The sequence below is a fragment of the Acipenser ruthenus genome, chromosome 24, assembly GCF_902713425.1.
Source record: "Acipenser ruthenus chromosome 24, fAciRut3.2 maternal haplotype, whole genome shotgun sequence".
Classification (NCBI taxonomy): domain Eukaryota; kingdom Metazoa; phylum Chordata; class Actinopteri; order Acipenseriformes; family Acipenseridae; genus Acipenser; species Acipenser ruthenus.
This window is the reverse complement of record NC_081212.1, coordinates 9,982,217-10,003,715: the sequence shown is the minus strand read 5'-3', so window position 1 is coordinate 10,003,715 and position 21,499 is coordinate 9,982,217. Positions and strand designations below refer to the sequence as shown.

The 21,499-nt window shown below is 40.0% G+C and overlaps 1 protein-coding gene across 1 annotated transcript in view; it reads left to right on the top strand.

Moving 5' to 3' along the window:
- Positions 1 to 11,535: 11,535 nt before the first annotated feature.
- LOC117429475 (cytosolic arginine sensor for mTORC1 subunit 2-like) overlaps positions 11,536 to 21,499 on the top strand; it is a 56,472-nt gene continuing 46,508 nt past the window's right edge. Inside the window, exons 1-2 of the mRNA XM_034048986.3 lie at positions 11,536 to 11,948; positions 14,845 to 14,915. Coding sequence (XP_033904877.1) covers positions 11,836 to 11,948; positions 14,845 to 14,915 — 184 coding nt within the window. The 5' untranslated portion in view covers positions 11,536 to 11,835. The remainder of the gene's footprint in view (positions 11,949 to 14,844; positions 14,916 to 21,499) is intronic.

Genomic DNA, 21,499 nt, shown 5'->3' with positions numbered 1-21,499 from the left:
GAGCCACCTGCTTGTTGTGGATCATTGGAAAACCCTGTGGCAGTGTTTCTCTTTTGTTTGGACTATTTGTTTTTCATTTCAAGCCTCTGCTTACCATAGCTGGTAACAGAGGCAGTTTCTTGTGGGAGTTATAAATAAAAAAAAACAACCCCAACTACGTGCTTCCTGTCTCCATCACTTCTGTATCACATCACTTCCTCCCATAACCCACCACACTCACATAAATAAATAAATTAATTAATCGATATATCTTCCTTTTCTCGCCAAAACTCTTGAAAGGGCTGTTGCCAGCCAGCTGACGAAACATCTCACAGATAACAATCTGCTTGAATCTCTGCAGTCTGGCTTCTGGCCGCATCACAGTTCTGAAACTGCTCTGCTCTGGATTGTAAATGATCTCTTGCTTAATGCTGATGCTGCAGCTCCCTCTGTGCTTGTCCTCCTTGACCTAACAGCTGCTTTTGACACCATAGATCATGACATTCTTCTTGACCGCCTTCAGAAGTATGCTGGGATCTCTGGAACCTGTCTCTCCTGGCTGTCCTCTTATCTATCTGGATGCATGCAGTCTGTCTTCTATGAAAACCCGGTCACCTGTGGTGTCCCTTAAGGGTCTGTTCTTGGGCCTCTTTTCTTCAACGTCTACATGCTTCCCTTGGGTCACCTCATCCGCCAACACAGCCTCATGTTTCACTCCTATGCTGATGACACCCAGCTCTACCTGAAACTAGACCCTGGATGTCCCTCTGCCATGGTCCGGCTCTCAGCTAGCATCCAAGACATTGAGACCTGGATGTCTGGCAATTTTCTTCAGCTGAACACAAATCTGAACTTCTAGTAGGATCGAAAACTCAACGCAAGAATCTCAATATTGCTGCCTTGAACCTCGGAAACTGTCTGCTGCTGCCTTCCCCCACAGTACGAAGCCTTGGTAATTTCTCCTTTGATGCCCACATCTCCTCTGTAGTCAAATCCTCCTTCTACCACCTCTGAAACATCTCAAAAGTTAATGTTCAACAATTACATCAAACTGACTCTGTATAGTCTGATAATCCAGAAGCTAACTATAAGAAGTTTAAAAATTAAAGTGATGTTATAATGGACTGCAAATGAATGCTATCCCCATGTGTGATACATTGTGATAAATTAAATAAATTAAATAATGAAACGTAATTACGCTTCATGATATACATCGAAAAAATTGAATAATTCATTATTCAATAGGTAATGTTGCTGGAAGTTTCCCAAAGGTTTGGAGAAGGTGTTACTAGTAGCAACGTGACATTTAAACTATAAATGAAGGGGGGTGAAATTAACAAAAAAACAGAAGGGAGACCACATCAAAACAAGGGCAACAACTCAGGGGCAGCAGTGTGGAGTAGTGGTTAGGGCTCTGGACTCTTGACCGGAGGGTTGTGGGTTCAATCCCCAGTGGGGACACTGCTGCTGTACCCTTGAGCAAGGTACTTTACCTAGATTGCTCCAGTAAAAACCCAACTGTATAAATGGGTAATTGTATGTAAAAATAATGTGATATCTTGTAACAATTGTAAGTCGCCCTGGATAAGGGCGTCTGCTAAGAAATAAATAATAATAATAATAATAATAATAGTAAGACAGCCATTACATGTATTTATCTAAATGCTAGAAGTATTAGAAACAAAATGTTAGAACTTGAAGCTACTGTACTAACAAGTAACTACGATGTGATAGGTGTTACAGAAACTTGGTTATCTGAGAGTAATGAAGACGAATATAATATTAGTGGGTATACACTATATAGGAAAGACAGGCAGGACAGAAGAGGCGGAGGGGTAGTGCTATACATAAGATATAGTCTTGAAGCCCAAGTGTTAAATCTGGACGAAGAAAACAACGCTGAATCAATATGGGTCAGAATAATGGACAAAAATTCAAAGGGCATAATAATAGGAGCATGCTACATACAGACCACCAAATTCAGACACCAAGCAAAATAATCTGTTATACAATGACATTAGAAATACGTGTAGCAAAGGAGAAGCCATACTAATGGGGGATTTCAACTTCCCCCATATAAAATAGGAAAACCCGGTGGGGAGCATGACAGATGAAATTGAAATGGTGGAAATGACAAATGACTGCTTCCTAACGCAATTTGTCAAGGTACCGACTAGAGGGGAGGCATGCCTTGATTTAGTCTTTTCTAATAACAAAGACAGAATAACTAAAACAGAGGTCAGAGAACCATTGGCAAACTCAGACCACAACATGGTCTCATTTTAAGTGATTTTTAAAACCCCAAAAATAACAAGGCAAACTATAAAGGTATGAAACAGACTAATAGAAGTTGGAGTAAATAGAGAAAACATCCACAGAAAAAGGATGGCTGTTTTTTAACAATTACATCCCAAAAGTAGACCAATCTAAATCTAAAACAAAATGGCCAAAATGGTTTAATAGATCAATTAAAACAATATTCAGCGAAAAAAGGCGCTTTACAGTGCGTTTAAAAGGGACCAAGAAAAAAGTACACAGAAAGAGTACTTGGAACTGCAAATGCAAATCAAAAAGGAAGTTATAAAGGCCAAGAGAGCGATAGAAATGAACATTGCTAGGGGGCATAAAACCAATTCCACAAAGTTTTTCCAATATTATAATAGCAAGAGAACATTCAAAGTGGAGGTTAAATGGCTAAGAGATATACATTGCAAAATCATAGACCAAGAGAAAAAAATAGCAAATATATTAAATGAGTACTTTTCACAAGTTTTTACAAAGGAGGATACGGACAACATGCCCCACATGTCTAACTGTTCCTATCCTGTTTTAAATAACTTTAGCATAACCAAGGCAGAAATGTTAAAGGGACTAGGAGCTCTTAAAATAAACAAATCCCCTGGGTCAGATGAGATCCTCCCAATATTGCTCAAAGAAATGAAAGAAGTTATTTCCAAACCACTAACCAAGATCATGCATCAGTCTCTTGAGACAGGGGTTGTACCGACAGACTGGAGAATTGCAAACGTAATACCGATCCACAAAAAGGGAGACAAAACCGAACCAGGTAACTACAGACCAATAAGCCTGACATCTATTATATGTAAACCTATGGAAACTATAATAAGATCCAAAATGGAAAATTACCTATATGGTAACAGTATCCTGGGAGACAGTCAGCATGGTTTTAGGAAAGGGAGATCGTGTCTAACTAAACTGCTTGATTTTTTTGAGGATGCAACATCAACAATGGATAATTGCAAAGCATATGACATGGTTTATTTAGATTTCCAGAAAACTTTTGACAAAGTCCTGCATAAAAGATTAATTATCAAACTGAACGCAATAGGGATTCAAGGAAATGTATGCACATGGATTATGGAGTGGTTAACATGCAGAAAACAGAAGGTACTGATTAGCGGAGAAACCTCAAAATGGAGCGAGGTAACCAGTGGTGTACCACAGGGATCAGTATTAGGCCCTCTGCTATTCCTAATCTACATTTATGACTTGGATTCTGGTATAGTAAGCAAACTTGTAAAATTTGCAGATGACACAAAAAAGCAGCAAAGTTCATCCAAAATGATCTAGACAGCATTCAGAACTGGGAAGACACACGGCAAATTACATTTAATAGAGAAAAGTTTAAGGTACTGCATGCAGGCAATAAAAATGTGCATTATAAATACAATATGGGAGATACTGAAATTGAAGAAGGAATCTATTAAAAAGACCTAGGAGTTTATGTTGACTCAGAAATGTCTTCATCTAGACAATGTGGGTAAGCTATAAAAAAGACCAACAAAATGCTGGGATATATAGTGAAAAGTGAATTTAAATCAAGGGAAGTAATGTTAAAACTTTACAATGCATTAGTAAGACCTCATCTAGAATATTGTGTTCAGTTCTGGTCACCTCACTACAAAAAGTATATTGCTGTTTAGAAAGACTGCAAAGAAGAGTGACCAGAATTATTCCTGGTTTAAAAGGCATGTCATAACAGGCTAAAAGAATTTAATCTATTCAGTATTGAACAAAGAAGACTACGCGGCGATCTGATTCAAACATTCAAAATTCTAAAAAGTATAGACAATGTTGACCCAGGGGACTTTTTCAACCTGAAAAAAGAAACAAGGAACAGGGGTCACAAATGGAGATTAGACAAAGGGGTATTCAGAACAGAAAATAGGAGGCACTTTTTTACACAGAGAATTGTGGGAGTCTGGAACCAACTCCCCAGTAATGTTGTTGAAGCTGACACCCTGGGAACCTTCAAGAAGCTGCTTGATGAGATTCTGGGATCAATAAGCTCCTAACAACCAAACAAGCAAAGATATTTTGTTATTGTAGAATTTGTTTGGTTAATTATATGTAAGGTAAGAATTCTTAACATTATTACACGTGGGGTTGGGAGGTGGAGATTATGGGGAGTTCTTGTTTCTTTTTTCAGGTTGAAAAAATCCCCTGGGTCGACATTGTCAATACCTTTTAGAATTCTGAATGCTTGAATCAGATCGCCGCGTAGTCTTCTTTGTCCAAGACTGAAAATATTCAATTGTTTTAACCTGTCTGCATATGACATGCATTTTAAACCAGGGATAATTCTGGTCATTCTTCTTTGCACTCTTTCTCGGGCAGCAATATCCTTTTTGTAACGAGGTGACCACAACTGAACACAATATTCTAGATGAGGTCTTACTAATGCATTGTAAAGTTTTAACATTACTTCCCTTGATTTAAATTCAACAGTTTTCCCAATATGTCAGAGCATTTTGTTAGCCTTTTTTTATAGCTTCCCCATATTGTCTAGATGAAGACATTTCTGAGTCAACATAAACTCCTAGATTCCTAGATTTTTCATAGATTCCTTCTTGAATTTTAGTGTCTCCCATATGGTATTTATAATGCACATTTCTATTGCCTGCGTGCAGTACCTTACACTTTTCTATATTAAATGTCATCAGATCATTTTGAATTACCTTTGCTGCTGCAACAGTGTACATTTCAGTCAAAACACAGGGTAGCCCATTTGGTGCTGTCATTTCTGCTTCTCCAAATTAACTTCCTTGCATTGTTCGATCTAGGTAGCTAATTTAGAGGGGTGGCACTACTTATCAGACTAGTCTGAAAACCTGTGCTCCGGGAGGCCCATTTGGAGGGGGAGGCTCCGATTTTCAGAACACCGGCACTAATGTTGTGTAACTTTCTTCAAAAAAGAATCTGACGGCTGTTATAATTTTGCAAGTGTACGATTGTAAACCTGCCTTTGTGAGATCTACGAGTAGTTGTCAAAGTATTCTCAGAATTATGAGAGGGTGTGAGTAAACCGATTTGGATATAGTATTTGGTAAAAAGTGACACACAGGCTTGGTATACGGTGTAATCCCCGACAGCCTGGCATTCTGTAGAGTAGGGCTTTGTTTGTTTATTTTAGTTTTCATTCCTCATTGTAGAGAAACGTCCCTGATTTTAGCCTATTTTATGTATTGTGTTTAGTGGGACAGGTTTTTAATATCCTGTGAAGTACCTGTCTTGTAATGTAATTTCTATAAATACATATTTACAACTGACTTGGTAATTAAATACACCTGCACTGTGTTAGCAGTGATAATTCACCCAGTAAACTATTTGTCTTGCTTTTTGGGTAAAACAATTTCTATGACGCAGACTTGTAGGACTCGAGTCCGGGACTCGGACTTGACTCGGACCCAACCTTGTGTGACTCGGAGTCGAACGTTTGGGCTCTGTGACTGAGATATTAACGACAAGTCCTTTTTTATTTTCTATTGTGCAAATCATATTACAGTTACTAACAATAAAAACCCACCCAACAAAACATTATCCAATCACTGGTTAGCCCTGTTGTCTTTGCAGCCAATCATAGTAAAAATAAGAATAAGAAATTGGAAGCGAGTTAGGTTGCAGCATAAACACCCCCCCACACAAATCCAACTGGTAAACACCCACAAACCCATCTGCAGCTATTGCAGACCAAGTTTGTTTTTCATCTTTTGCATTAAGTTCTATAAGAAGTAAATTATGTCAGCATGGTAAACAAGTAAATACTTATTTGTCTTTACTGCTTTAAACTGTGTTGTAAGATTTGTAAGCACTGTAGAAATACATTAATAAAACGTTAGGTTACTTACCGTAACCCTAGTTCCCTAAAAGAGACGACCACCAACGACATTATGTATAGGATATGCCTGCCCATTGGGTAGGTAATTGCTGAGCTCTCTATACCAGAGTTGCCGATAGGCCCCTTCCTGCGATGACGCTCTCGGTCCCGTCCACAGAGGGATTAAAACCAGGGTTACGGTAAGTAACCTAACATTCCCTTTCAATTCAAAGACGACCACCAAAGACATTATGTATGGGATAATGTATACCAGAGCCATTGCAAGGGAGAAGGAACAGCAGCATATGAGGGACCAATCTCAATCTCTCATCCTCCGTAGAAGCTAACAGGGGTGGATGGAAGGACTCCAGTTCCACAGACTGATTCATGTGGAAGGCTGTGATCACCTTGGGGAGAAAAGCAGGGTTGGTGCGCAGAGACACCCTGCTGCCATCCTCCCAAATGTGCATGCAGGAGCTGTGCACAGACAGCGCCTGCAGCTCACTGACCCGCTTAGCAGAGGTGATAGCCACGAGGAAGGCTGTCTTCATAGACAGATGCTTCAACTCTATGGAGTATATGGGCTCAAACGGGGCCTTCGTGAAAACCTCCAGTACAATATCAAGGCTCAATTCGGGGAGAACAGTCTCCTGGGAGGGCATAATCGCAGAGTGTCTTTAAGAAATCAGGTAGCCAAGAAATGCGCACCTGGAGACACCGAATCTATGGGTGCATGGCATGCAGAAATAGCTGCTAAATACACCTTCAAAGTGGAAGGTGACTGTCACAAAGACGGCCGGAGTGGGTGGCGTCAGACCAGAGCCAGGAAATAAACAGACAAAGATGTGTGGTTTGGTGAAGCTGAGCGAATGCTTTCGCTCAGCATTTAATAAACAGAACAGAAAATAAAAGGTTGGAACACAAAAACACAGGACACGGCACTTGCGCCAAAATAAATAGACAAACAAAACGTACTAGACACTTAAACAAACACGGTGAGTGAAAACAACTACTACTTCTTATTCTTTTCATTAACATTTACCTCCGCTCCACACCCGTTCTCCACTCACTGAACACCCAACCCTGACTGAATGAAATGTGCATCTATATATACTGTTGTGCTGGGATTCAATTACTAATTAATTATTCACTTGAATCCCAGCACGTGAATTAATTCTGTGCAACCCCGTGCTTACATATTACATTTAACCAGCACGTGAAGTGATTTGTGCCCTCCTCGTGCCTAAATACAAATCTACACTTTTTAAATCACACGTGAAACACAGACCCGTTTATATCCCGTGTACCAATCTATACACCAACATTAACACACGCACGCAACATACAACACATAATATGCACACAGGGGCGGGGCACATTGCCACAGTGACCTACCAGCATCAAGCAGTTCATGCAGAAACTGTAAGATAACCGGCATAGGGCAAGAGATTGGGTCATGGCTTCTAGCCAGACACCAAGCTTGAAAATACTTCCACTTGTAGGTGTAAAAAAACGTAGTGGAGTGTGCCCTAGCATTCTGCAAAGTACCCACAACCGCATCTAATAGCCCTAGGGCTAACCAGCGGTCCCTTTCATGGGCCAGACCCATAGCCGGAACCTGCCCGGTTCCAGGTGCCAAACAGTGCCTCTCGTCTGACTCAGGAGATCCATGTGCAGAGGGTCGAGAACCAGATTATCCTTGGCCAACTGGGGGCCACTAGGAGAATTGACGCCAGACCTTTTCGAGAAAGGCCGGGAGCAGCGGTATAGGTGGGAAAGCATACAAAAACGTTTTGGGCCATTCGTGAGTGGACCACCTAAGCGGTGGAGGGAGTACCACAGGGGGCAGTGTGTCGTCTCCACCAAGGCAAAGAGATCGACCTGCGACCTCCCGAATCGTTCCCAAATGCGCTCCACTACCTGAGGGTGGAGTCACCACTCTGATGAAAGGGGATCCTCCCTCAAGAGGAGGTCCGCTGCCCAGTTCACTGCTCTGGGAATGTGCGTCGCTCGCAGGGACAGCAAGTTCCTCTGAGCCCACATCAAAAGCCTGAAGGCCATGCGATGCAACCCCGGGGACCGTAGGCCATCCTGGTGGTTGACATACACCACCACTGTTATATTGTCCGTCCGGACCAACACATGTGTACCTCTTAGCACTGGGAGGAAATGGCAAAGAGCAAGGGAGACCGCCTGCAGCTCCAGCATGTTAATATGCAGGGACGTCCAGTGGTCCGACCAGGATCCGCGGACTCCTCTGCCTTCCCAGACTGAAACCAGGGAAGCACCCATTCAATCAATCTGACATCGTACCACTTTCTGCTTACAAGTTGTGGTACACATACCACATTCTGACAATGTAACACTTTCTAACACTACACCGGCTCTATAATCCAGATCACGGCTTCTATCAAAGTGAAAAACAATGTCCACAAACATGAACTTGAAGCTTATCTATAAACTTCAGGTACATTCAAACAGTAATCCAATTCCAAAAGAAAAGAAGATAGTGACAGACAAGATGAAAAGGCATGCAAGGCTCCCGAGTGGTGCATCCAGTAAAGAAGCTCCGTGTGGAGTGCAGGATGCGCCTTATAGCCTGGAGATCACAAATTCGAATCCAGGCTATGCCATTGCCGACCATGACTGGGGGTTCCCAGTGGGCGGCGCACAATTGGCCGAGCACCGCCTGGGTAGGGAGGCCTTAGATCGGCAGGGCAATCCACAGTTCACTGCACAGCAGCGACCCCTGTGGCTGATAGGGTGCCTGCAGGTCTGCACTGGAGCCATTCAGATCTGTGTTGTCCTCCGGCACTATGGGTCTGCTGGCTTCGCTGTGGATCTGCAGTGCGAAAAATGACAGCTTGGCAGAAAGAAGTTTCGGGGAACACGTGTTTCAGCCTTCATTTCCCAAGTCGCCGGGGGTTGCAGTGGTCAACCGGGATTAATAATAACCCAATTGGCGATTCCAAATTGGGGAGAAAACTGGGGTAAAAATTGGCAACGACTACATTTAAAAAAAAGAAAGAAAAGAAAAAAATAGTAAAAATAAAGAAATGCTAGTATGTTCTTATTGTTCTCTATACATGCAGAGTAAGAGGGGCTCCGAAGTTGAAAGTTCATAGTGTCAGGTGATTTGGAAGGAAGGCTGTTAAGTGCCAGCTCTTCTCCAGAGAAGCGCAAAGCAGGTTCAAGTGGATTTGAAGATGAAATGATAAGAGCTCAGTATTGGACAGCAAAACCCAGAACCATTGAGAATGATTGCAAACACCATATAGAGGGGAATAGAACACGACGAGAAGCTGCTGAAGTTGCCTACATTGGACAGCAAAACCCAGAACCATTCAGAATGATTGCAAACACCATATAGAGGGGAATAGAACACGACGAGAAGCTGCTGAAGGTGTCTACATTGGACAGCAAAACCCAGAACCATTCAGAATGATGGCAAACACCATATAGAGGGGAATAGAACACGACGAGAAGCTGCTGAAGGTGCCTACATTGGACAGCAAAACCCAGAACCATTCAGAATGATGGCAAACACCATATAGAGGGGAATAGAACACGACGAGAAGCTGCTGAAGGTGTCTACATTGGACAACAAAACCCAGAACCATTCAGAATGATTGCAAACACCATATAGAGGGGAATAGAACACGACGAGAAGCTGCTGAAGGTGCCTACATTGTTCACCCTCCTGTGCTTTGTTCTTCTGCACAATCTTCACCTTGTTAGTTATCTAGTTTGTTTACATTCCCTAAAGATATTTGCACCCTCTGGAACTCTGTTAAATATCTAAAAGTGTAAATTTATTCAAATAATTGAATGTAACGTGTGTTGGTCTTCCATTAGCACCTATGTTTCCAGTGTGCAGTTATGAAATAAACGTATTACAGTCAGCACTGCTTAATAGGGACACCTCGACAGAAGGAAAAATATCCTGAATAACCGGCTGTCCCAATTAACTGAGAGGAGAATTTAAAAGGACCCTAGTCACACTTATATTCATCATTTACAACATGCACAAGAGAGGAGAAGTATTTTGTTATTTCTCATGAAAATAAACAGTACTGCAGTACCTGGAAATGTTAAATGCATCATTTGAAATAAGAGTAAGTTGTGCGCTGTTTCCGTGACTGAGCTGCTTCGGAGAATTGTGGGAGTCTGGAACCAATTCCCCAGTAATGTTGTTGAAGCTGACCCCCTGGGATCCTTCAAGAAGCTACTTGAGATGAGATTCTGGGATCAATAAGGTACTAACAACCAAACGAGCAAGATGGGCCAAATTGCCTCCTCTTGTTTGTAACCTTTCTTATGTTCTTATGAACTTTGTCTTCCCCCATCCTCAGAAGGGGCAACACAGCATGCATTCAATGTTCTGCATGATTTGTCTAAGATGGTCCACCGTTTGCAACTTCTGGGCTAAGGTGAGAGGTGACGGTGCACTGTCATCATCAGAATCAGAATCTCACCCTGCCGTTTTAACTTTGACATGCTTGCTGTCATTTGCAGCCTCCAAAAGCTCAGCACTGGTAAGTTCGCCAGCAATTTCAATGTCATAATTTCTTTGCCACAGCAGCCTGAGAAACCACAGGAGACTCCAGTTCTTTCAGCAGTTCAAACTTCTGAGCCAGAGACAAATCAACTCGTTTTCTCTTCTCAGCCATGATGACAGGCGTTACACAATTACACAAGTCACAGCGTAATCACAGACTCACTGTACTGCTCTGAAAAGCAATCTCCATTCATCATTTGAAAATACTGTATCCCAATTAAACGAAGTGACGTCTCAATTAAACGACATAAATAGCATTGGAGAGAACCGTCTCCCAGAGCTGTATTCCCATTTAAGCAGCAATCCCGATTATCAGTATAACAAACATGTATTTTCATTTTAAAACATGATATTTGATACATTAGGTTAAAGAAAGTTCTTAATTGCTTTATGTCTGGTGGGTTACTGACAGGAAAGAAGCAATTCAATGATTGGGGAAATTACCAAGGAAGCACAACACCATTTGAAAGAATAGCTTGCAGAAGTATGTATTGAACCTAGTATAGCACCAGCTATCACATTTTAAATAACAACACATGGTTACTATAACATGGGTGTCTTTCAAAACTGTACAATTGAGGCCTGTAACGAATGGAAGTGACAACAGGTAAGATTTAGGGAATTATTTTGTTAGCTACAACCCCTTTACTGTAAGTACAATGTAAGAGAATATAATATTTGTTTTTGGCTGTAACAAACATCAAGAAATTACAGGTAAGTGTACTTTTGTATTGTTCACCATCACCTAAAACACGATTGTAACAGATTGTTGTTAAACTACATGTAGGATATATAGGGATTTTTTTTAAAAAAACTACAAGTCCCATCATGCATCCGTGTATGAGACCATACTTGGACCGCCCTCCCTTGGTTTGAATGACATGTTGTTTGTACACTGTACCCAGCTGCTGGACTATTCCAACTCCTCTCAGCAGAGAAAACACGGGGACTTTCTCTCTCTCTTTCTCTTTTTTCTTTGCTATTTTCCTAACTCCGCTTTTTCTTTTTCTCCACTTGTGTTACTGCTGTTTCCGTTTCTCCCTTAACCGAGAACTTTTTTTCACTACAGTCACTAGCTTTTCAAAGCTTTATTTTAGCGATATAAATACAAATATAATATAAATACATAAAAAATTGATATCCAGGATTTTAGATATATGCAAATGAGAAGACGTAAAAGATGGAGCTGCATATTTTAGAGCACAGTTTAAAAGTAGCTAGCATAGCAAAAGAAGGGATCCAGTTTTTCACACACGGATTAATCAAACTCGCCTTCCTGCCCTCCAAAACAAGGTAAGCAGAACAGTGAAAAACATGAAAAATGCAGCGATTATAAATGCGAACCAAGTGATTTGCAAATAGAGTTACTAAAGTCGAATTTGTCACAAGTTACCGGATACAGTGTCAACAGTGCGAATAATTAATAACTTCGTTCTCTGTGTTGCTGATATGCAATAAAAATGCTGCTTAATGTGTTTTATGAGGGGGCGGGGCTTTGAAATACCGGCCCCCAGTGTTCATTTTTGGAAACGCGAAGAATATTTAAATACAGAATGCATGTCATTTGTTTGCTTGTTTTAAAAAGGGGCCTGTGTTTTGATAAACACGCTAGTTATGTGTGTCAAAACAGTTGGGGTTTATTAATGGAATGCTGACTATGCTACAAGGATTTACGCCACAAGTCAGGTTTATAGTTTATTATTCTTATTGTTCTTATTATTCTTATTATTCTTAATAATAATAATAATAATAATAATAATAATAATAATAATAATAATGTGTTTATAGAGTGCCTTTCATGCCGCGAGGTTCAAGGCACTTCACACAAGTTAAAATAAAACAGGCAGATATTATAAAAACACTAACAGAGGACAAAAATACTCATAAAATGAAAATAATAATAATAAAACAGTTAAAATAACCATGACGTAAGCCTTAAGACTTGATTTAAAAGTAGCCACTGTGGGCTAACCTCCGACATGATGGGCAGAGTTCCTCAGTTGTGAAGCCCGAACACAAAACGCAACCACTCCTTTCTTCCTAAACCTTACCCTCAGAGTGCAGAGCGGGCCACTATCAGGGAGTAGGGATTTGTACTCTTTGTCACTGTGCTCCCACTACGGCTGACTAAATTAAACAGAATATCGCTGACCAACCTCCTATATAAATGAATGGTTCAATCACAATGGGGTGCCCTCCAATAGCAATACAACAACACGGTTTATTAGCATAGAGAAGTACATGATTTGTTAAAGCATATTTGATTCATAAGGAGACTGTATCAGGTTTCAAGCCCTTCCTTACTTTAAGTCCAGTTTGTTTGGGCATTATAGTACATTTTGAAACACAGCTGAATTTTAACCTAGGGTAGGGGCCACTTGAAAGACCTAGATTTCTCCCTGGAATCAGTGCCCATGGTTTATTTCAACAATTCCATAGACTTGAGCTAGAATGAGCCAATAGTTAACCCTTCTGCACTGCACAGTCTTTCCACCAGGTGGCGAAAGAAAGCAGAAAATGCATTAAACAAAAAAGCAGGGAACTCTAGATTTAAAGAGGCTTCAAAGACAATCATGCGTTTTGTCAGAGCGCTGCTAAACTGCACGTGGTTTGGAGTTATGCTCTGATGTTAACTGACTGTTCACACAAGGTTGTTCAAACGGGAGGAGTTATAATTATTTTACTAAAATCAATGTAGCAGGCTGTGTAAAAAGTTCTTGGAAGTATAAATACCCCACAGAACTCGCACCCTTTTTAAGCGTACAGGAGATGATTAATCCAGCAAAAATCTGAAACGATCTGCAGTGTCCTTATTAATGTAAATATGTATTTATACTACTGATACCGTACTTGTACACGACCAACTATAACGGTTCACTACTCTGAGTCAAACTATTATACAGTCCTGTTCATTTTGTATTTGTTAATGGCACAGATTTCGCTTTGTAATCAGGGTGTGAAAAATCATACAGTATATGTTATGAACATTAGTCATAGCTTGTGTCCTATGAAGATACAGTAGTCAGTGTTTTTTTTTGTTTTTTTTAATTGTTGCTATTCTGGCTTTAGATGAAATTAGTTTAACACTAGAACCGCCACGGTTATACTCATACCTAAACCCACCGCCGGTAGTCATTATCATGGTACATTTTAAACAACATTAGTATTAAAATGAAAGACAAACTATTGGATACAACTCCAAAGTTTTATTCAAGCACGTCATATCAAACATCTGCACAGCCGAAACGCCGTATTTAAATTAAACATAAGTTTATTTTCTAACTTATAAACACATATAAAGCAGTGCTTCAAAAAATGAAAAACTATAATAAAATAAACATTTCAAAAGAAACTAGTTTGTAAACAGGTATATGTACGTACAAAACTTAAAACGAAAGTAACATGTTTTCTCTTGCGTTTGTGTCACTCGGTGCAGCACAGAGTCCAGGTTGAGCTGCTGCAGCCTGCTGCTTTGCAGTTTTCTGATCAAAATGTTTCTGCTGAAGCGCTGTGGCTAGCTTCAAGAAGAAATCTCTCCTACTGATATTTTCCCTGGGGCATTCCTTGTACAAAACGAAGGAATTGATGGCTGCCAGGTCCAGTAGAGATAGCAACAGGCGTGTATATAAAAATAAAATAGACTATTGTAGGTTATATTCAAAATAAAAACATGTATTGTAAAAGGCAGTCAAAATGACGGCTTTGGTGGTTCTGGGTGGGTGGGATTATAACTTCCTTATTTTCGTGCTCCTGCCTTTCAAATGCCATCAGGGTATACACTGGGAGAGGCAGCTACATTATCCCTGACTAACTCTAAAATCGCACCCTAGCAGCACATTAGGTTGTTTCAGCACATTAGGCAGCAGTGTGGAGTAGTGGTTAGGGCTCTGGTCTCTTGACTGGACACTGCTGCTGTACCTTTGAGCAAGGTACTTTACCTAGATTGTTCCAGTAAAAACCCAACTGTATAAATGGATAATTGTATGTAAAAATAATGTGATATCTTGTAACAATTGTAAGTCGCCCTGGATAAGGGTGTCTGCTAAGAAATTAATAATAATAATAATAATGTCATGCATCTTCTTGGTGTAAATCAGTATTTACAAATGCTTGAGTGGGCCACATTTTTGCTGAAAGTTGATAAATACTTAGCGATAGCTTTTGTAAAAACTCTCTCCCGTTCTCGTAGGTGTAAATTCTTCACTCTGACAGAAACACCGGAGGACTATACCATTATTGTGGATGAAGAGGGGTTTAAAGGTAAGTTATGTTTTGAATAGGGGTGTAATGATTCATTGTGTATTGATGAATACTTTAGGTACATGATACATCGTATCGGAATAGCGGTATGTATCATTTGTGTCGTGGTACAAGACCACACAACATACTTCACTGGAGTTCACCAAGTGGTTCTTGAATGAAGAGTAAGTGGATTTTATAGTCGGTATCATTACGTAGTCTCCCTGTCTCATTTAAGGTTTGTCTTTTAACAGAAAGATCAACCATTTGATCTTTATTATGTATCATACAAATAGGAGGACCAGTTTACCCTGGTTTGCCATGTTTGAGATGGATGCTGTAATTGTATCAATTAAATATGCGATTAAAACCAAGGTTAACTAAGATACATTTTTTTTAATCGTTTGACAGACCTACTTAGGAGTGATCTTTGACCCAGATCATTTTTTGAACCGCACATTAGAAATGTTACCAAAATCTCTTTCTTTCATCTAAGAAATATCGCCAAATTGAAAAGTATTCTTTCCTGACCAGATGCTGAGAAACTGATGCATGCTTTTGTATCTTCAAGGACTGATTACTGTAATGCCCTTTTCTCTGGTATAGTCATGTTATTTCTTGTCTGCAGCTTGTACAAAAATGCTTCTTTTGACCTTTTAACCTAAGAGACAAGAACACGTTACCCCTGTGTTAGCATCTTTGCACTGGCTTCCTGTCCAGTTTAGATTTGAAGGCCTACAAGGCTTTAAATGGCCTTGCCCCATCTTATTAAATTATCTTTTAACCCCATATGTTCCTAGACACTCACTCCGTTCACAGGATGCAGAGTTACTTCATATTCCCAAAACTCAGAAAAAAACACAACAATAAAGCCCCTAAATTATGGAATGACCTGCCTAGCACTGTAAAGAAAGGGTCATTCCATATGCCGTTTTTCACTTGACCTCCTCTGATTGTGGTAAACTTTTGCACATGGTTACACTGTGAATTGTAATCCTGAGTGACCTCCCATTCATGAGATACAGGTCATCAAAGCTTGACCTGATTTGGACCACCCACCCTACCTTTACATGGTCATGACTTCCTCCAGAATTGACATAGAAAGCTGATGTTGGTGTCGTTTTAAAGCTCCCAAATAGGACTATCCATTCAATTGATGTGAAATACAAGATAAAAAAAAAAAAGTTGTGTGACCTTTGACCTCACCCAGGTCAAATCGTGTAACTGTGGTTTTTTGTCAGTTTTTGATAGATTGTAGCCTAGACCCTTATCTACATTTCCTGCAAGTTTCATTTTGTGCCTGCCATTGGTTGATACACAGCACAGAGTTGAATGCAGAGTGTCAGGTGAATCTTCTAAGTGAAGCGATTACACACCTATACAATTAAACAAATATATTTATTTGCAATCGAGTATACTCTCCTCTCCTGTTAAATTGAAGCTGCAGTGAACTGGTGCTTCTGTAACAGCTATTAATATATTAACAAATTAACCAAGGTTCCCTATTTACACAATTGGCTGAAACAAACAAATAAAGGTGAATTAAATATAAATCAATTCTGAATTGTGCACGTTTAATTTTGTCCCCACCAGTGGTACATCTGTCAGCACATGTTTGGTATTTTAAGTGATGCTTCTCCAGGAGCTGTAATTACCACTATTCAAATCCAATGAATCACTGAGCCTGGAAAAGAAAATGTATTGTTAGAAGTGGTGGAAATGTAGATATTTCATTTTCAGGTCTCTGTCCTTATAATTCTGCAAGCAACACAGTTTACCACTCACCTATGCTTAAGTTGCCCTTTTCCTTCGTTGCCACTCTGTCAAGGCTTTTGATGCTTTGGCATCTCCTTGTCTCTCAGGGTGTATGTCCTTCCTGTTACAATTGTTGGCTCCACTGATGTCAGCACATCCCTGTGTCTACAATAAATTGATCTGGACGATGTGAGAAACAGAAAGATTGTGCTGGTCCATTCGGGTGCAGGAAGTTAATTTCAGCCTCCTGTTTCTTCTGATCAGCAGACACCACCAGCCCGAGCCACCAGTGACTGTCATACTGAACAGTAACATATTCTTTCACTTGGTCAAATGGTAGGACAACCTCTTTGACTGTGATTGATTTTTCTCTTTGCTTTGTTGACTGGGAGAACTCTCATGCAAGTAGAGATGCCGTGTGCCAGGCATGGTTCTTACCTTGAGGAATCTTTGCTTCAGAAAATCTTGCTCCGTTTGCCATTGTGCTATCGTGAAGTATTCTACTTCAAGAGCAGGAATGTTGTCTTTTTCAAACCTATACAATTGGTGTGGAGTCTGGATCTGGTCATGGTATGGACGCTGCAAACTGGCTTTTGTTGCCATTCGTTTAATGGTTCCTCCTACACCATCACTGGGTGCTTTGCCATGAGGTGTTGCAAAGAAGTTCCACTCTGCTTCCACGCCAAAATCTTCCAAGTGCTGCCAAATGTTGAGGACATTTTTACAGTTTTTATATTGTCCTGCACACCCGTCAGAGAATTAATAGATTTTTCTTGAGCGCCTAAATTAGTTCTCCAAGAACCTCAAAATATGCTTTTGAAAAAGATAAACAAAGGCTGTGTCATGAGTCTTGCATTCTGATACTGCAACATATGAGATGTGCTGAGAATTCTCATCTTTGTCTTGCCAATAGCAAACAAAATAATGTATGGTTGCCTTAGAGTTGTGCCAATGGTGTGATTGTGCTTCATCTTGCATGACGAAAGTCAAGTTTTCTGCAAAATCACCAACAACGAGGAATTCATTTTCTTGAAGGAGTTCATCCCTCAGCTGTTGATAATATGCAATCTGCATCTTTACTATGAGATCATGTCGACGAAGACGTTGCAGATGGCTTTTGAAAGTCTCTATGAACTGATCAACAGGTTCATTGATTGTCTGAAGGGTGGATCTGTCAGTTGTAGCCCACTTCCGATACTCTACTGAGTCCACCAGGCTATCTTGAAAGAGCATTTGTAGATGACTCGTGAATAATGGACAATTTTCATACTTTCCTAAGTGGCAATCGACGTTAGGTGGGGAACTCCTGAGATAAGGTAAGAAATGTTGATAGTGAATCAAAGGCACTTCTGTACTGGCACTCACTTGTGGAAGAACAAATGAACATCAGCTTTACATTCTGGTGTGCTGTGCAGACACACACAAAATGTGTACCGCTACTGCCTGCCAATACACTCTCCTTTGGTTTCAGCTCTGCAGATTTGGAGAAGCCGATCTTAATGTCAGGATGCTGTAATCTGAAGAAACGACAGGCCTCTGAAAGATAGCATAGAACAAGCCGTTTGTGTTGGTGCTTCCTCCTTCCCGACTCTTTATTGTAAACAGAAACAAAATAGTTCTCTCCAGCCATGAGTCGACTAACATCTTCCCTGTTGTAGAACAATTTTACCATTTGAGCAAGCTCCTCTGTGAGTGTTCTCCCCCCAATGTTTGGATTTGAATCCGATAGGCATCTCTTCTCTTCCTGTAAAGCCTCGGCTGTCCTGGACATGTGGGAGGTAGCACCAAACTCAGCAGCAGTCCTCCGTATAGACCAAGACATTGAGGCAGCTGTCAAAATATGAACTTACTGACTTCGTCTGATATTTGAATTACATTTTTCCTTCAACTGGGCCATCATCGATGCCTGAGCCTGCTCCTTGATTGTTTCACGGTCTTCCATTTCTGTTTGTGGGAAAACCTTTCTTAGCTTTCTCTTCATTGCTTCTCCGACCTTCTTTACTTTCTGAACTGCATTTACCTTTTATGACAGTTTCCTTCTCTTCAGTGGAGATTCTTGCATTGCCTCCAAGGCCTTGTTTATTTGTGAAATCTCATGTTCCTTTTCAGCTTTGAAAATGTCATTGCTTTCAGGTTGTTTGTCTTGAACAGCATGAGGGCTGGATTCTCTGAACTAGACACCTTGTGGTCACTTTGTGTTGAAGGTGATGTTTGGTCTTGGTCAGGAGGATGATGGGCTAGCAACTTCATACAAGGGTAACAGAACTTCTGGCCATACACAACGTTCAGCTTCTGGTGGTCCTTGATCTGCTTCTTTGTTAAGGTGCGACCTTTAGTGTGGCGCTCTCCACAATGCTTTGCAAATGGTTCACAGCAAGCTTTGATGTATTTAATGCCAAGAAAGACATTGGAAGTACTTGCCATTTATGCAACAAATTGTCTTCAATGTGAAATAGACTGCAAAACTGCAAGAATTTTAGCTACAAAATTTAATGTCAAGAATGTTCAACTTGTAAGTGTAATATATACATGTTTAAAATATATATAAAAAACCAGAACAAACATGTTTGCCATATTTTCTGTAAATCAAAGAAGAAGAAAACACACACATACAATAAAGCAAAGAGAGTTCACTTTTTCAAAAACTCTTACAGCACTGACTATTGGATGCTATTTTTAAAAAATACACTGTGGCAGGGGAGGGGTTAAAATCACCCTGCCATACAAAAATGTGTAATTGATAGATTATGTGTTAATTGTTTTGGCAGTTGGCTCGTTATTGTAAATTAGAGTCAACTGCCAGTATTTAACAGAGGTCGCGCTTGCATTTCTGTTCATGCGTTCCTGAATCGCACATGCCCAAAAATCTGCATCCCATCCATCAAATACAACATTTTAACACAAAGGTGAATAAACTGCAGGGATGTGCATTTTGGTACATTTTTATAAATGTTTAAACTCTGTGCTATATCATAGTTTAAACAATCTCTGTCTGTGTACAGATCTACATATGAACACAGACACTCTTTTTTTCTTTGTTACATACTAACAGTAGGCCGTTTGCATGACAGCGAGACGGGATTCTAAGCACTGTTTGTTGCCTTCATCTACATGTGTTTTCATATTTTTCTGCTTTCCAATAACAGCAACAGCATCACCGTGTCTGTGTCTTAAGCGAAGATTCTTGAAAATCTGTACATTTGTGTGTATATGCTTTTTTTTTTTTTTTTTTTTTTTGCCCAGCAGCTTTTTCACACACAGTACATCTTGCCGTCTCAATAAACAGTCCATGGATACTTCATCTCCCATTCAAAGAAGGTATTTTTTGTTTGCGTTTTTGTGCATTACTACTGCTTCGGTCACTGTAGTACTCGTACAGTCAGAAGTAGATGGCTGAGATGCAGAGGGGTGATCTTCTTCATGAGAATCCCCTGAAGATGCTGACTGCTTAGCAAAAAAACTTCAGATTGACAATTGACTTGCTATCAGTGTACACTCCGCACTAGGTATTCATTTCTATGTTTAACAAAATCTGTCAGGATGTTAAACTAGTGAGGAAAATAACAAAAGCACAACGTTAAATTAGGTGACTTGAATTAGGTGACTGTGTGTGGACGGATTACGCCCGACTAAACATGAAACGGTACTTCAGTGTGGACGCTAAAGTTTGAGCAGGTTTAATTAAAACGTTTTTGAGTACAGTTCTCGAGATTGGTTATGTAGTATGGACAGGGCCTTAAAGTAAATGACCTTAATATTGCTGGCAAAGCCAAATATGAGGCTTTTTGTACAGATGTAACAGGGTATTTTTAGAAACATGTGTTGTTCACCAAAATGTTATAATTCTAAAACGTATCTACATCAAGACAGCATATAGAAATAGTTTGGAAACTGCAACAAGCGCTTGGAAACAGTGACAGGCGACACTGATTGGCTGATAAACTAGCTTTTATGTTTCTTTGACCACAATGTTAAAGTGCTACATCACATACCACAAAACAAACAGGAAAGTAACGATTTTAAAAAAAGAGGATTTTCACAAGAATGTTGTCATCCCAAGTAATCGGATAATATCTAATATAGTGCGCTGCCCCCTTGCTTTTTGAGCATTTATGTTACTACACCATGTACAAAATACGTGTGTATTTCCATATATAATTAGAATGACATCTTTCAGGACCTGCAGCATAGGGAGTACAAGCAAGGTACAAGCAATGGTTTTTCTCTGACCTTTCACATAGGAGTAAGAGAACATTGCTTCACTTTGAACTTGCGACTAAACTATGAAATCCTTTTGTAAAATAATAGTAATAATAATAATCTTACCTTATTTCGTTCTTTAGTAGCCACTGTTTGTCTTTCCATGGTCGTTGTCACGGTCTTCTGCTGTTTTAACAGGAGCTATGGTGAGTTATTGGAAATACTGGACTTGCATTTTGCATTTGTGCCCTATCTTTTGCCATTATATTCGGTGCTAATTTAGATTTGTTTCTGGAGCTCACCGATGGCCTTAGGAATGTCTCCATGGCTGAACTAAAGCTCGCCACATTCCTCACTATACAAATAGCATGCATGCGCTCTAGTGACATGTACAGGGAAAATTCTGCGAGAGAGAACAAATTCTGTGATTTTTTTTCTGCGATCGCGGAATCCTGGAAGGACTATATAAAGGACACATTTCACTATTCATCTGTATTTAATTCACCTGTGCTACACTTTAGTCACATGTGTTAATAGGCCAAATTGGATTTGGGGAGTAATCAACAAAAAAACAGAAGGGAGACCACATCAAAACAAGGGCAACAATTCAGGTAAGATAGCCAGTAAATGTATTTATCTAAATGCTAGAA